The sequence below is a fragment of the Alosa pseudoharengus genome, unplaced genomic scaffold (genome assembly GCF_046254945.1).
Source record: "Alosa pseudoharengus isolate Yale_2024_CS ecotype anadromous, Long Island Sound unplaced genomic scaffold, YU_APseudo_1.1 YU_APseudo_1.1_scf_23, whole genome shotgun sequence".
Lineage (NCBI taxonomy): Eukaryota > Metazoa > Chordata > Actinopteri > Clupeiformes > Clupeidae > Alosa > Alosa pseudoharengus.
In genome coordinates, this window is record NW_027468685.1 from 24,259,223 (window position 1) to 24,276,722 (window position 17,500).

General features: G+C 44.1%; 1 protein-coding gene across 1 annotated transcript in view; it reads left to right on the plus strand.

The window, feature by feature from the left end:
- The window catches only part of csmd3b (CUB and Sushi multiple domains 3b), a 390,727-nt gene that overhangs the window by 359,601 nt on the left and 13,626 nt on the right, over positions 1 to 17,500 (plus strand). The window contains exons 60-62 of the mRNA XM_076302106.1: positions 810 to 983; positions 4,233 to 4,406; positions 14,895 to 14,968. Coding sequence (XP_076158221.1) covers positions 810 to 983; positions 4,233 to 4,406; positions 14,895 to 14,968 — 422 coding nt within the window. The remainder of the gene's footprint in view (positions 1 to 809; positions 984 to 4,232; positions 4,407 to 14,894; positions 14,969 to 17,500) is intronic.

Sequence of the window (17,500 nt, forward strand, 5' to 3'; positions counted from 1 at the left end):
TGTGTGCATGTGTTTGTGTGGCTTGTGTGCGTGCGTGCTCAAATCATGACGCTGGAGAAGACTGGCATTCAAAGGCGGCATGAGTCATCCTGGCTCACCCACTCAAGCGAGTCGAAGGCACACACCCACAGCCTCAGCATCAGCTGCACTCAGGGAGCCACACACATGAAAACGCTCCCTTTGACTTTGCCTTCCCTCTTCCTCCTTCTCTTCCTCCTCCTCGCGTTCCTACACAGAGCCTAGCTCTCTGCTCCACGCGGCTCGGCTCGCGCTCCCTGGCTGTTTGCTCAGTCAGGCTCCAGGGGAATCTACTGTCTTAAAGACCCCCAAGAATCAACACACACACACACACACACACACACACACACACACACACACACACACACACACACACATCCACACTCAAAGTACTGTTTGGTTAGAAAAGCTCTGTGCTTGCAGTGAAATGACCTTCTTCCTCCCAAATCGTGGGAATATGTCTCCTTGGAGTCCAGAGTAGCTTAGCGAAATGTTCCAGCGAAAATTAGCTCTGAAACAAAAGTGTACTTTTCAAAAGCTGACAGACAGTATCGCAGTAGCAGCCATTGTTGCAAAATAAATGATTGCATTTCCTCTCTCTGAAGTTCTTGTACATTTAATTGATGTTGTTTTGAGAAAAAGTCACATGTAGACCTATTGCCTCTCACTGGCATAGTCGAAAGGGAAGATAAGTTTGGTGCCATGCTTTGGTTGAGGGCATTGTGTTCTTCTTCTTCTTTCATTAATTTCTTCACTTCACGTTCATTCTCTCTCTATCTCTCCATCCGCAGCCGTCACGTGCACCACGCCTCCTGCCATCTCCAACGGCGTCCTGGAGGGGAACGACTTCGAGTGGGGCACCAGCGTGAGCTACAGCTGCTCAGCGGGCTACGAGCTCTCCTTCCCTGCCTACCTCACCTGTGTGGGCAACGGCACCTGGCGCGGCGAGGTCCCACAGTGCCTGCGTAAGTTCCCACGAGTCTCCGAAACGCAGACGTTCAATTTAAATGGGAAAAAAAGTATGTACCTGAGGAATGACTTTCTAAATTTCTTTTCATTTTAGTTAATAGCAGGCTAGTAGGAACGCAGCATGAAGACTGACATTCCGTTCACACTTTCTAAGCCTTGTTGCCTGGCAACGTAGTAAACAGCTGTCAGCAGCCTTCTACATCAGTGGTTTTCAAAGTGGGGGCCGCGAGGGGGTGCCAGGGGAGCCTCAGCAAGTTGGAAGGAAAAATAAAAGAAACAAATGAATACATTTGAAAAATGTAAAATATACAGTACCTATTACTATGAGGGTTGTTATACAATGCCATTATAATAATTTGTCGCATATCTGAACATTATATTTTCCATGATAATGACTGGGAGTAATAGTAAAGTGATAGCTCTCTAGCAGAAAGCCCCAAATGCAATTTTTACACACTGCTCCATCGCGAAGTCCTTGTGGCTAAAATAATTATTAGGATTAGCTATGTATTTTTACATTTGCAGTAGTATTGTCGATGGGTTTAATAACACATCAAGGGGGTCCTAAGCCAGAACCTAGTAGTATTTGGGGGGCCTTGTCGTGGAAAAGTTTGGGAACCCCTGTTCTACATGATTATGCTGAAACGTGTTAAAGCAACACCAAAGAGTTTTTTGTACCTTAAAATAATGTTTCCAAAATTGTTTCCGTGGTTCATCAACTCGTAACAGGGTGAACGGCACTTCTGCATTCGCTTCGCGGCCCTCTATCGGCTGTAACCGCACTATGTAAGTTTGCCAGATCGGGTAGCGGGTTTGTAGTTCAATGGAATGAGACATAAGAAACTACAAATTTGACTTGCATGATGTCGCAATACATCGTACTTTCATAAAATCATGCAACATATTCTACCTTGTCTATGGACATCGTTATTTGCAAAGCCGTTGCTGGATAAACAAATAGCGTGCGTGCAACAGAGGAAAAGTTCTTTGGTGTTGCTTTAAACACACACACAAATATTGGTCGTAGTTTACGGCGTTAAAAAGAAAACCGACTCTGTCCTGTCAAACCTGGCTCAAATCTCCAAACTTGTTGAGAAAATGTTTCAAGAGTTAATGTAATAACATGCTTTTTGGATGTTATTTAGGGATTTTTGTTTTGTGTTGGTTTGTGTGAGACAAGGGTTAAATGAAATCTGCTTTCATGCCATCAGTCAGCCCCCGATGTTCCACTGGTGCTAAAGTATGACATGGCGTCTGCACAGTAAGCACAGCAAGTGGGAAGTGGGTTTTTTGGGTGGGGTCGGGGGGGGGGGGGTTACCCATCCATTACTTTCAAGAACACCTCTCCCTCCCTCTCCGCTTAACTTTTTTTGGCACAGACAGGTAAAGCGCCTTACCTGACCGTTGTTTCGTCCACGCGCCTGGTCTGCCTACGCCTCTGGCCAAAGACTTTCAGCGGGCTGATTCATCAGAATATTTAGAAAGACGAAGGCGAGCGGTCAGCACTCGGCTCCACAGGTTACCCCCACCGCAGGTCTGCTTAAGGAAGCAGCACTTTAGCCAAGGCCTGTCAAGACAAGAGAATCACTGTGTCTCAGAATTGCGTGCTCTTTAATACTGTATAAATAATTCAGAGCTGTTGCTCTGTCCATTGCATTTGATCATTAATTATGAGGCCAGTGTGGGGTTAAGGAAGTGTCTGAACATTGAGAGGATCTGTCAGTGTATCTGTTGGGACATCTATCAGGCCTTTTCCAACTCGCTATCTGCATAATTGATGGCGTGTATTTATGTAATTGTTAAGCATCCCATGTTGTCCCTTCATGTCAGTCAGCATTGGGCCAAGTCATGAGCAAAGAGCTGAAGACATAACTACAGTCAGTAATTAATAGTGTCTTATCTTTTACTCCCCCGTGACGTATAGTTCCAGTCTTCACACGGAAGATGACAGGGGACATGAAAAGGCGCGTTAATCAGTGAGGTGCTCCGGCACAAAACTTTAAAGGAAAGACGGGGCCGGGAAAGAAGAAAGAGTAAAATACCAGGCAACAGCAAGGGGCCACAACATAACTCTGCTGCAGAGGAGCAACGACGTAAAAGTGTGCCTCTCTCTCTCTCTGCCCTTCTCTCTCTCTCTCTCTCTCTTACTGTCTATCTCTCTCTCGCTCTCTGTTGCTCACTCTCCCTTTTTTGTATATATATCTTGACAGTCTATCTATTATTCATCAAGAAGGTCAAGTGTGTAGTTCTAGTTCCCAAGCGCAGGAGGCAGCGCAGCTCCATTCATTATGCATCACCTGGGAGTGACGTCAGACCCCTCCCCAGCCCTATTGATTTGCCCCTGGGGAGGCAGAATCTTTTTTATTGGGGGGGGGGGGGCGGGGAGTTGTTACCACAGTGGCCTCGTCATCCACTCTGTGCTTCACACCAGCCAGTTCTGCGGAATTTTCCTTCAACCCCACTTTCAAAAAAAGAAAAAACACACATACACACACACACACACACACACACAGAACCAACTCTGATACCAAGAGTTTGTTGTTTGTGTGTGAATAGAAAATGAGTGGAGAGAAGGGTTGAGCCTCCTGCTAGGATGGCACACTGATGTGAGGAGTACAGCAACTTTACTGAAACTGCATGTGGTACAAAATCAATAGAAGGTCCAGACTTCAGTTTTCACATTTTTTTTTCTTCCTTCTGTGTGGGGAAAGGCTTTTCTATGACTGAGTGTCTTTTGTTTGTTTTTTACTGTACAATATCCCTGAACAAGACCTGGGCTCATTGTATTTGTTTTCTTTCAAAGACTTTGATTGAGCTTTTGATTGAACTTGACTGAAGTGCAGAGATGGGTGTCCAAACACTCCCTTCCCCACCACACACACACACACACACACACACACACACACACACATACACACTGTTTGACAATTCTGACGAGTTTTTGTTGTATCAGCTCTAAACTCACTGAAGTGTTTGAAAGAAAACAAATACAATTTGTCTGTCTGCTTTGCTGCGTAGTCATCAGGTCTGGAAAGAGCCAATTGAGCCAACCTGTGCAAATTGAGCCAAACTGAGCCAACCTGTACTGCACACACAATCAGATGTGACTTCCTCCTGAGATCATCTGAGACGTCGTACTAGTCGCTTGGAAGTTTGCTTCATTTCGTTGATTCATGTCCCTACTTTAAAAGCACTTTTTGTGTCTGGTCTTTTTATGTTTTGTTTTGGTTTGTTTTGTTTGACAGCCAAGTTCTGCGGTGATCCAGGCGTCCCTGCCCATGGCTCACGGGAGGGACGGAGTTTCATCTACCAATCAGAAGTGTCGTTTAGCTGTAGCCCGCCCTACATCCCTGTGGGCAGCACCACGCGCTTCTGCCAGGCTGATGGCACCTGGAGTGGACTACAGCCTCGCTGCATAGGTACAGTACAGCCACTTACTGTACCACTGGGCTTCATGGTGGACTCATGCTGTTGTGCCAAAGTTATGGTACATCCTTAAAAGATCTTATTAGCATTATATAACTGATACATTGGGACATTAAAAGATGTCAGTTGTATTATAGTTGATAGGTTTTTTGTCCAGGCCCTGAAGTCAATCAATCACAAATTTCCAGTTTGAATAATAATGTAAATGACCATGGTTTATTACTACTGTATCTTTAATGTTGAATTTAACCAAGGATAGCCAAGAAGGATGCTGCTAAAAGAGATGGCACACCTTCTTCTTAGGACGCATTTGTGTGGTGATTGATGCCCCTTACACATGTACACACTGCCTCTTAAAGGACCCCCAAAGCTCTAGTACCAATGTCATTTAAACTGAAATGTGCCCAAAGCACTGTGTCCTGGTCAGAGAATCCCTCTCTGTGTGTCAGTCCTGTCTGACAAGATGTAAACAGATAAGGCTGGTGAGGTTTTTGTTATAAGTAATTTAGGACTGAGTACTGTTCAACACACACACACTGTTTGTCATCAAGACAAAATCTTGGCTCTGTGTGCATGGTCTTGTTTGACCTGCTGAGTGAATAGGCTTGAATAATGTTCTTGTAGGACAGAGTTCAGGTAAGTGCAAGTCCCTTGATTTGATGGGATTTTCCAGTAAATACAAAGGTTTTGCTTTGTAAGTGAAAAAAAGGGTATTCACATTATTGATTATCTCAGAGACATTGGTGAAAGGGCTTCAAACAATGAAATAGAAAATATGAATGTGTCAGCCGGGTACTGTATACACAGGCATTTAGCTACACATTAGCTTTCTATTTCATTTCAATAGTATGTAATGAGATTCACTGTTGCTTACAAGCATGACATGCCTATGTTATCATAATATGGAGTTCATGTAGTTCATGTGGTTGCCTGCTTTAAAAAACAAGAAATAGGGTCATTAACCATGCCGACCAGTCAGGCCAGCGGCATGATATTTCACACCCTTGCCCCCTAGTCTCCCCTCATCCTCTGACCCTACGGAGGAAGAGTAGCTAGCAGCAGTGTGCACATTCCCCAGATGGGGCTCAGTTTACCACTGAGAGGCAGGTGGAGTTCCTCTCCCACTGAACAACCGTGCACATACACACAGACATGCGCACACACCAGAGCCGGAGAGTAACGGAGTACTGTACATTTACTTGAGTACAGTACTTGAGTACAATTTTCAGGAATCTGTACTCTACTCGAGTATCATTTTTGGGGAGTACTCATGACTTTACTCAAGTACATTTGAGAGGCAAATATTGTACTCTTTACTCCACTACATTTCTATCCATAACCGTAAGTACCCGTTACTTCTTCTTCTAAAAAAATGTTTTTCGCTTCAAGTGTTTCAATTACAAAATAGTATTTTGTATTTGAAATACGTATTTTATATACATGTATTAGAAATACTGCCCATCCCTGGCGACATGGTAAAAAGATGAAAATGACTTGATTTTATGTAAATTCCTTTTACATTCTCCAAGGTATTAACATTAACATTTTTCATAACTCCATGTAGGACGTTTCTGTACATAAATGTAAGCACTGTGGCAGTAGTAATGCAATATTTAGAAAATGTAGGCTACTCTTGTACTCTCGATACTCAAGTACTTTTAAAAACAAGTACTTCAGTACTTTTACTTAAGTAGACATCTGACTGTTGTACTTTTATTTTTACTTGAGTAAAATTTAGCAAAGGGTATCTGTACTTTTACTCAAGTAATGAAGCTGTGTACTCTGTCCGCCTCTGGCACACACACACACACACACACACACACACACACAGACATGCGCACACACACACACACACACACACACACACACACACACACACAGACATGCGCACACACACACACACACACACACACACACACACACACACACACACAAACACACACACACACACACACACACACACACACACACGCATGCACATGTAGAGTATCATCACTTTTATGACATAGCATCTCTCTCTTTTTCTCTCTATCTCTCTCTCTCACTCACTTAATGAATGAATCAATGAAGTCATTGTTGCCAAAGATACAAATCTGAAACTATGTACAGTATGTACAATTTCGTAAGATGAAGGAGCAATGAAAAAGAAAACAGAAAATAAAATAACAATGACAAATTCAGCAATATAACAAACTATAAATAATTTAAAATAATATATCTTATGAGTTATGTGAGGTACAAAATATACGGTCTAAAATATAACAGCAGAATGCCAGGATGTCCAAATTATGTAAACCCTATATTTTATCTAGAATGGTGCAAACACAACATATCAGTTGTTGAAACAGATAATGTATTGTTTTTTGGAAAATATATATTCGATTTGAATTTGATACACATCTCAAAAAAAGTTGTGATAAAAGTTGCCATATTTTTCATTCCATGATGCACCCAGTGTGACAGCTCTGGACTGCAGACAAGCCATTTTAGCACCTAGAAGTTATCTGGGTGACCACATATGTTGCACAAAACCTGTATGTATCATTCTGCATTAATTGTGCCTTTCAAGATGTGTAAGCTGCCCATGACACAGGCACTTATGCACCCCTATACCATCATCATAGATGCTAGCTTTTGAACTGTGTACTGCAGTAATAACAAGTTAGACCCTCTCCTCTTTAGCCCAGAGGATGTAGAGTCCATGATTTCCAAAAAGAATTAAAAATTTTGTTTGAGCTAACCACTGCCTCAGTCCATTTTAAATCAGCTCAGGCACAGATAAGACGAAGGCATTTCTGTATCATGTCTAAATATGGTTTCCTCTTTGCATGATAAGAGTTTAAACCAGTATTTGTGGATAGTGTTCATAGTCAATGGTTATCAGAAGTTACCGTCCGAGGCCCCAAAGATCACATAATATTGTTATTAGCCATTTCCTTTGTTTACAAAAAAATCTCTGGATTCTTTGAATAGTTCAATGACATTGTGTACTACAGATGATGAAATACCCAAATTATTCACAATTTCACGTTGAGGAGCATTATTCTTAGTTGCATCATTTGCCCACTTGGGTTTGCACAGAGTAATGAATACCTCCTCTACTTCTGAGAGACAAAAGAAATCAAAAAGAGCATCTCTCTCTTTTTAGACCAAAGCATGGCGCCAGTTAAGCTAATCAGATGTGAAATGTTCATCCTTGTGTTTTTTAGCATTACAAAACTTTTACAGCCATTTATTGCCCCCATTCCAGTGCTTTTGAGACATGTTGCTGGCATCAAATTCAAAATGGGTCATACTAGTTGAAAATATAGTTCCACTATAGTCAAAATAGTCATACTTGTTGATTTCAACATTTGATATATTGTCTATGTCCTTTTTCCATCTAGATATGGGTTCACAAGATATGCAGATGATCACCTTCTGTTTTTATTTACATTGTCCCAGCGTAAGGGATACCTAATGTATTGTCCGCCGCCGGTAATTATCAGAAAATAAGTCCCGACAGGGAGAACAGAACCCCGACGCGCAGCTGAGCTTATTACATGGCTACTTGTCAAAACGAGAAAAAAAACCTAACACAATGGGTCTTTAAAAATGATTTTGCTACCGCGTTTCGTGTCTTCCGCTGACAAAATAAATAGTTCGCCACACAGATAGAACTTGACAGTTTCAGGTGTTGCGTGGCAACGTCTTACTAGCTTGGGCTACTTTCCCTGTCAATGAAATTCCATTGCAATAAGCGAACGGACGTCTTGCGGAGGGATATGAAAGACGTTAATCAACCCGTTGCCATTGACAGCGGTGATTATATACTTTGCCGGTGATTTATGTAAGGGATAATGTATAGAACGCCAGTCATTGTCGGGAGATAAGTCCCGACAGGGCGAACCGGACCCCGACGCGCAGCGGAGTCTGCTTTCACTTTTGAATGAAGTTCCAATCCTTGCGTAGTGATATGAAAGAATTGACTTAGAAGCACAAAGCCCATTTTCCTTGACAGCGGTCTGTTATACTTAGCAACGGTCTGTTATTCAGAATTAGCAGACCGCCGAACGTTGGGAAGCCCATTCATGTGAATGGAACTTTCTGCAGCACTCTGAAGAGCCGTGTAATAATTTTAATGTAACAGAGAAGAGAGAATACAGAGCATTATAATCTTACGATCCATACTGTATCTGTATGAGCTATGTCAGTCTTCATCTATTATGAGTTAAATGTAGTTCATTTTGTTATGGCTGATTGCTCTCCCAATACTATGCATATTTAGAACTGGGGAGGTACATTTTCAAACTTATTGAAATGAGGGTTTTATTTTACAAAAAGGTTTCTCACAATAAGGCATGTCTCTTGCAGTTGAGAAGAAAATGTTCCTCACTTTCAATCTCTTATGCACTGTATCCACTAGTTCACCTATTACCAGGCATTCATGTTTTTCTTTTATATCTGGTGACAGGGGCGCCGTAAGAGGGGAACGCAAAAATGATTTAGAAGGCCTTGCGCACCCCCTCCCCCCAACCCTGGGCACATAATTGCCAAGATTATTATTATTGGGGCGTGGGCGGGATGGGTATTATATTCTTTCATAGGTCCCAAATTTCATGCAGCGACCCTGCCTGCCAACCTCTATTTTGTAGGTAATGATTACTGACTATTTTTTCAGTGTTCTTTTTTTCCTGTCTTAATGTTAATAAGATTTTTATGGCTTGAGATTTGCAATTTGCTGATTTCATGTCATCTTCTCAAAATGTCATAAAGGGCACCTGATTAGTGTTATCAATTCGTATTTGTACAGATTTTGGAACATGACTAAATTGTTGACATTTTTCATTGTGATTTGATTTAATGGGCTGCTGTCTTTGATCTGGAACTCATTTGAAAGAATTGTAGTTAGGTATCATTATTACTTTTTGCAAGAGCTCTCTCTCACACACACACACATACACATTTTCCCTCTCTCTGCCTTTTATAACACATAAATTCAAGTGTTTATTTGTAACAGTGTACAATTAGCAGTGAAATGTAAACCTGGTGGACTGTGACTATGCAAAATAGAAGAGATATCTCACTCCCTCCCTATTCCACCTCTTTTTTCTGTCCTTTGTTGTACATGCTTTCTCCCTTCATCAACCTCTCTCTCTCTCTCTCTCTCTCTCTGTACCCTGTCTTCTCTCTTCCTCTTAATGCCCTATCCCCATATCTCTCCACCATTCTCTCTTTCTCGCTCTCTCCCCTCTTCCTCCCTCTTCCTCTCTAATGGCCGCCACCTCTGCAGTGGCCTGCTAGTGAGAGGGCCAGGCCAGGTCCTCTGGTGGCGAGTGTCGGGCACAGCATGGCGCCGGGGCAGGGAGGGGAGAAAGAGAGGGGTGCACTTCTGAGTGCCCAGGTGCCAGACGCTCATTAGCAGCCATTACTTCTCCAACCGAGAGAGAGAGAGAGAGAGAGGGATGGAGTGAGACATCACTCATGCACTCACGCTCACTGCACTGCTCAGAGACTGCACCGCGAGACATGACAGGGCACTGGCAGATGTCCTCTGCCCATGCGAGATACAGTATGTGAAGACAAACTGAGTCACGTACTGAGTCAGAGATAGAGAGACAAGAGAGAAAGTGAGAGAGGGTGAGAAGGGCTGAGACCTGGAAATGGGATAGAAACACACCGTGTGATGTGGGCACATGCAGCGTGAGGCGTGCACTTTTGGTTAAAAAGTTGAGGTAGTAAAGTGGCAGGGAAGAGATCAAAACACGACGTTGACGTGTTACAGTCAAGGACTCTTCGTCCAAGCAGTGACATTTTAAGTCATAAACTCACCTTCAACAACCCCCCACCCCCAAACACACACACACACCACACACTCTTTTATCGATGGTGGTTTGTTCAGCAAACCAATTTCCCCTCGAGTGCCATCTCCACTCCGCCGTCCCTAGATCCCTGTGCAAATTCCAAGTGGTATCAGCTAAATGAAACGCTGCCGACGGAGACTTCCTCCAGCGAGCACCCCTGATTGCTCTTTAATGTGCTCCAGCTCCAGCCTCCGACGTCAAGATGGAGGCCGTGATGTATTGCTTATGAGACTCCTTACCTTCCACCACTATTCCCCCATCCAGCCTTTATTAATCACATTAGGTCACGGATTGCCTGTTAAAACCGGTTCATTCTCTTGCTTGTATGTATACTTTCTTACTCTCGTGAAGAGCCTGGGGGGAGTGAGAGTGTACTTAATGAAGCGTGGTTCGGAGCATAGGTGCAACTTGGGTGGAAGTTGGGAGAGCACAATGTGAGGCAGGTGTTACATTGTCTTTGCCATTGTGTTCCTTGCTGGCACACACCCCTGTGCCAAAGCTAAGCGGAGTGTGCGGGTACCGTCCGTACACTAGGGATTGACCTTGTCGGCGAGTTGTTTGGGAGGCAACACATAAATAAAAAGAGACCACCTGGGATGGTCGCAGGCTTTTGTCCTCCCCCTGAAAGGAGCTCAACCTAGATCCTACTGCCCTCTTTGTCCACTGCTGATAGTCTTAACTACAGCTTGTGAGGCGTTTCACAAAGTACAATACACGCACACACACACACACACACACACACACACACACACACACACACACACACAGACGCACTTAGAAAAAAAAAATCAATGCCCTCGTACCGATACTCACACCCGAGCCAACTTCGGGCTCAACAGCCACAAATGCCTTATTGATAAGATTATTCCAGGAGAGGTACACGAAACGGCCAGTCCCTCCAATGCCCTCTAAGGGAGTAGGCCGTTGGCAGGCAAGAATAATGGAGCATAGATATGAACTGTTTACCGATGGTTGCAGGAAACTAAATTGCATCAAAGGGTTTACTCGCCAAAAATAAATAAATAATGACCTACTGCTGAAACCTGCAGTGCAACTCATTGCACATACAGTATACTGCAATATTGAGGTCTAGTGGAACTTTTGTCAATTTCTTTATGACATTGAAAGCCTTGTGTCTTTGAAAGTCTAGAATGACACGACATTTGTTAACATAACAGTTTATTTGCATCAGCTGTAAAAGTATCTTTGCTGCTAGGCAGCATGGATTCCATGGACCCGATTTTCACCTCAACGAAGAAACCAATCACAGAACGGAGGGGGGACAGCAAGACGATGACGACATACCGAAGCGGTTATGAGCTACGTACAGACGCATTTGATAGACATTCGTAGCGCCCAATAAACGGCTCTGGGCATTCGTAAACCATGTTTTACAGTGATGGCCAAAAGTGTTGGCACCCATGCTAAAGTTGACTGAAAAGAGGAATACAAATCATCTTTTGGAAATTGATCTTAAGTGAAAAATGAGGAAATATCTAACCTTTAAGGACACCAATTTTCTTAGTGAATGAATAATGTATCATAAATAAATAAATGTTCTTCCTTAAAATACAGGGGTCATAAGTATTGACACCCCTATGTTAAATTCCCATAGAGACAGGCAGATTTTTATTTTTAAAGGCCAGTTATTTCATGGATCCAGAATACTGTGCATCCTGATAAAGTTACCTTGGCCTTTGGAATTAAAATAGCCCCACATCATCACATACCCTTCAACATACCTAGAGATTGGCATGGGTGTTATTTCAGTTAGCCTATTAGCTGGTTTGATTTGCATTGAGCTCAATGAGCATCAAACCAGCTAATAGGCTAACTGAAATAACATCCATGTCAATCTCTAGGTATGGTGAAGGGTATGTGATGATGTGGGGCTATTTTAATTCCAAATTCCGCATTTTAAGGAAGAACATTTATTTATTTATGATACATTATTCATTCACTAAGAAAATTGGTGTCCTTAAAGGTTAGATATTTCCTCATTTTTCACTTAAGGCATTAAGATCAATTTCCAAAAGATGATTTTATATTCCTCTTTTCAGTCAACTTTAGCATGGGTGCCAACACTTTTGGCCATCACTGTAAATACGAGAAAATGAATGTGTATTTCCCACACCCCATCTCAGTGAGATGAGGTCTGGCGTTAGCCAGGCTACTGTAAAAGAGTGCACTGTTAGATAAAGGGGAACTCACTGGGAAACACGGCAGTCTTGTTTCTCTCTCTCCCAAATCAGATGGTCATCCTAAATAATTTAGAGACCTGAAAGCAAACAAAATCAAAATTCCACTGCTTTCTGAGATGATTTTAGTTTATGCTCTGCACAAACTCTAATCCCTAAATAAGACCTAGGCTTTGCTTTCTCTACACACAGATGAAAGTTGCTTATGTAATCCGTACTCCTATTCTCTCTCTGGCTACATATGGATGCTTCGAAAAGTACAGTACAGTACATACAGCTTTTTCCTGAAAAAATAAACCTTAAAGTTGACAAAAAGGGGATGATCTTTGCTATGCAGGCTGTGTAAAATCTGCAAGTTGCTGAAGGCTGTATCTTCTGGCCAGATGAGACGGCCTTCAGAATGTTAGACCAAGGGCCTCCTCAGAGCTCTCTCCGAGAAAGTACCCCTCTACTGGAGCCCATGGGGTCTCAGTACTTCTCACGTCCACATTTGCTTGTGCCTTATATCTGTAATAGCTTTAGTAATTAACACAGGGCTTGTCTGGAACAGTGTGTAGATTAGATTACCAGCCTAGCCTAAGCATTCCCTATTGGACACACCTAGCTAACATCAATAGGTGTAGAAATAATTGTTTTACATTGTCAGTAATTGAATAATTACTCAATAATATGTCACCTACTTATTGGGGTTTAATTGATGACTAAGACAAGATCTTGAATATCGTTTAGGCAATCGATTATTATCTAGTTAGTTCCCTAAGGCATTTAGTAAAACAAGCAAATTAGGTATTACAGCTAGTATAATCTCTAATGGAGATTTGACTCTAAACAAAACAGATTTGACATAGAAGGACTAGCATGTGTTTTTATATTCTATGAGCACAAGCAGACTTGTGTGTAAGAGCCATCAATTAGTGTAGTGTCCCTCTTTGACTTTAGTGCAGTGGGTCTTATTCGGCGTGAGTAAAGCAGCACCTAGAAGCAAAGGCTAGAAAAAAATCCATCACAGTTTACAATGTGCTCAGTGGATTACATGTGCACTTCTCATCTTTTTTCTCCTCTCTAACAAAGAACAAGGCCACACACACACACACACACACACACACACACACACACACACACCCTCCAGACACACCTCCAATCCCCATCAACACCTTCCTTAAATCCCATTTTTATAGATCATTTTTCTGCCCCTGATTCAATATTACAGCACACACAGGAATACAGAGTAGAGAGAGAGTGACAGAAAGAGTGACAGAGAGAGTGACAGAGAGAGAGAGAGAGAGAGAGAGAGAGAGAGAGAGGCACAAGTGTAGAGGATGCAGAGAGAAACAGAGTCGGGAGCAGAGAGAGAGAGCGAGAGATGCAGAAAAGAGGCAGAGTCGGGGAGCAGAGAGAGAGAGAGATGGAGAGAGAGAAAGACAGAGAAAGAGGGGGAGATGCAGAAGCAGAGAGGAGCAGAGTCGGGTAGCAGAGAGAGTGAGAGAAACAGACAGAAAGAGAGAGGGGGAGATGCAGGAGGAGAGAGGAAGCATAGAGGAGCATGTATAAAGAGAAAGAGACAGAGAGATAGAGGGAGAGGAGAAGAATCAGGGAGCAGAGATAGAGAGAAACGGATAGAGAGAGAGAGAGAGAGAGAGATGTAGGAGGAGAGAAGAAGCAGAGAGGAGCAGAGTCAGGGAGCGGGTGGGGGGGGGGGTCAGAGCGAGCGAGAGAGAGAGAGAGACGGACGAGGCGAGGGCCGAGCCTCGCACTGTGATTTCCTCCGCCTGCCTCCGATCCAGCTCTGTGCGTCAGCCAGCAGGGATGTGCTCTACATCCCAATCACAACACCCCCACCCCACCCTGCCACTGCCGCCACCACCACCACCACCCTAAACCCCACCAGCGCCCAGACTGCCTGCGTCGACTCGCCACCCCCTACGCTGGAGCAACATTGCCCCCTGCTGGGGCTTCTTGGGTCGTGTCTGTTCTCTCCTCCCCTCTCTTTTCTCTTTCTCTCTCTATCCCTCTCATCCCCCCCTCCCCTCGCTATAAAAATCACTGTAATGTAACTGCCGCAGCACTTCCATAAACACGGGCCGAGGCCTGTAATCAGGGGCATAACGAGAGGCGTCCCAACAAGCGTCAGCAGAGGAGAACTGCCGAACTCGGAGCCTGGGAACGCCTCGGAGCGGCGAGGCTGCTGACCGTGAGCGAGTGAGAGCGCTGCCGTGTCTCTAATAAGGGATATCTGTGCTTCTCAGGCATGGTGTCCTCTGAACGAGAAAAAAGGAGCCACATTCACTGGCCGCTCTCTCGGCTAGCCAGAGGGTTGGATGACTACTAGAGATCAGAGCCACTGATATTGATATCTTTTTTTTCTTCCTTCCTTCCTTCCTTCCTTCCTTCCTTTCTTTTTTTTTCTCTTTCTGTCTGTCTCTCTCTCTCTCATCTGCAGAGCCCACCCGCACCACCTGTGAGAACCCAGGAACGCCTCGCTCTGGCTCCATGAACAGAACCTTTGGCTTCAAGGTGAGTGTGTGTGTGGGGGGGAGAGGGAGGGAGGGAGGGAACCACGGCACAAAGCCCAGGGCCTGCTAGCCCACACACAGCACAGCAGGCAAGAGAGAACACTGCCCCCATAGTGACTCAGGAGCAGCGTGGCAACTGTGTTGGAGGCGTAGATGATTGCAAGTCTTTCTGTTTTAATGATGATGATGATGATGATATAACAGATGATGATTATGGTGGTGGTGAAGATGATGATGAAGATGAAGATGATGATGATGATGATGATGATGATGATGATGATGATGATGATGATGATAAAGATGGTAACGGCATCAAGGAGGAAGTGGATGTGACCCTGATGGTTGAGCACTCCAGTCAGTATGATTAGGAAATGGAGTTAATTAAGTTCACACAGAGATGTCACGCTGGGCGTTTAAGAGATAAGCCCACTGTATAAGTCATTTAAGTAGGAGGGTAGGCTATGGGCTTTGGTCTTTTTTATTATTATTTGGTGGTGTGTGTGTTCACTGGTGTTTTTTTCAATGGTGTTTTGTATTCACAACAGGACGTGGAATGGAACGTTGTGTGTGTATGCTTGTGTGTACAGTCAGTGACTGTGTACTTTGTGTGTGTATGTGTGTTTATATGTTTCCATAAGGTGTGTGTGTTCAGTGTGTGTGTGTGTGTGTGTGTGTGTATGCGTGCGCGCACTGTGTTTGTGGACTCCATCGCGGCCTCACACTGTCTGCCCAGCAGGCCCCCTACACACACACACACACACATCTTCCCCTTTCATGTCGTTAATGAGTGTGAGTCGCGCGGCTCTCTGCTGCCCTCTCCTCAGCTGCAGCAGTGGTTACTGTGCACCCACGCCGTGCCGACCAGCAGACAAAACAACAGCATAAACGATCGCCACAGGAAAAAGGCACGGGACACGGCTGCTCTGACTTCATAAAACGGTGTCGTTGAGCGCAAAAATATCCACATCAGAAAGAGGCTGGGGCAACCAGCGTAGTGCTGCAGTCAGTAGACTGGGTGATGGACGCACAACTGAGGCTGCGTTCTGAGGCTGTGTAGCTTTGTTCGTTAATTGTTTTGATGCATCTCGGCCTTGTTTATCTGTAAACATTATGATGCTGTAATGAACCCACTGGAATGGAAGCAAAGAACAGATTTATACATGTGTGCACAGCCTTTCATAACACACCGAGATACAGACACACACACACACATTCACATACACATACACCCATATACACACTCTGACTGGAGACAGCAATTACATCCACAACTTCGTTGGTGTCATCGACTAAAAATAACATCACCGAAAATAGAGCTTGGGGTCATCCTCGCCCAAGTGAGTATGAATAATTTGGTCGAAGGAAAGCCAAGAGCTAACTGTGAAGAAGACGCGGAAGGAAACCATGTGACCCCCCCACCCCATCCACCCCACCCACCCACCCTCCAACTACCACCACCCTGTCCTCCTCAGATGTGACGGCCATTAACAATTCAAGGCCTTAATGCAGTCGCTGGGTCAAGTCCTGCCAAGCTTGCGGAGAACAGGGGAAATATCAGGCTTTTCACACTCATAAATCATTTGACTCGCTTCCCAAGAAGTGGGCCTGGACCGGTAGCTCCCTCCCTCCTCTTTATGCAGGGACTTAATGATATTGAAGCGAGAGAGTGGGAGAAAGAGAGGGAGCGAGAGAAGGGAAGATGGTGCATCCTGCCGATAAGGTTCTGTGTCCATTACTCCGCTGGTCGGTGTTTGTGGCGTGAGAGCGACGTGTTAATCAGTTAGCGCGCAAAGCCACCATGACACCCCTGTGACAGGTCTTAATATTTCACCCCCTGACCATGCTCTCCATGCTATACAGGGTGTGTGTGTGTGTGTGTGTGTGTGTGTGTGTGTGTGTGTAGGCTGAGATAGTAGCATGAACCACCATCGCTATAATGAGTGAGTGTGTGTGTGGAAGGGTGGGGGGGGGGGCTGAAATAGCAGCATTAACTACCATCACTATATTGTTCCCAAAGAAATACACCACACATGTCTGCCTTCAGGAAAGTTCCTGCTTTTCTCTTGACTGTTAGGCTGTTAGACTGATTGGGTCTCATGTTTATTGTTGTGGTTATCGAATGTGATTATTTCACTGCTGATTTCCACAGCGATTGTGATTGTTATAGGAAGATGCGTCTCTTTCAATGTCCTTACTATTCAATTGGCTCACACTAAAGCCACTCTGAATAAAAAGGCCTGCCATAGAAATAATTGTATCGTAAATGTTTATTGTCTGCGGCCACTGGAAGGACTCTGTTGTTTGCCTTGGGCTTTTCCTCAGCCTCGAGTCTGAGGCTTAGTGACGTCCATTTTCCTCAGGAAATCGGGGGCTTTTTCCTGTTCATTTCTCTTTTTTAGTAGTTTCTTTCTTAATTCCATATGTTTTGGCTTGTAGTGAAAGGCCAGCCTTGTCGTTCACCTGCTTTTGGCACTGTGGTTTCACCTGAAGTGTGAGAGTTATGAGCTGTGACTGTTTGTGAGTCACCTTCGCC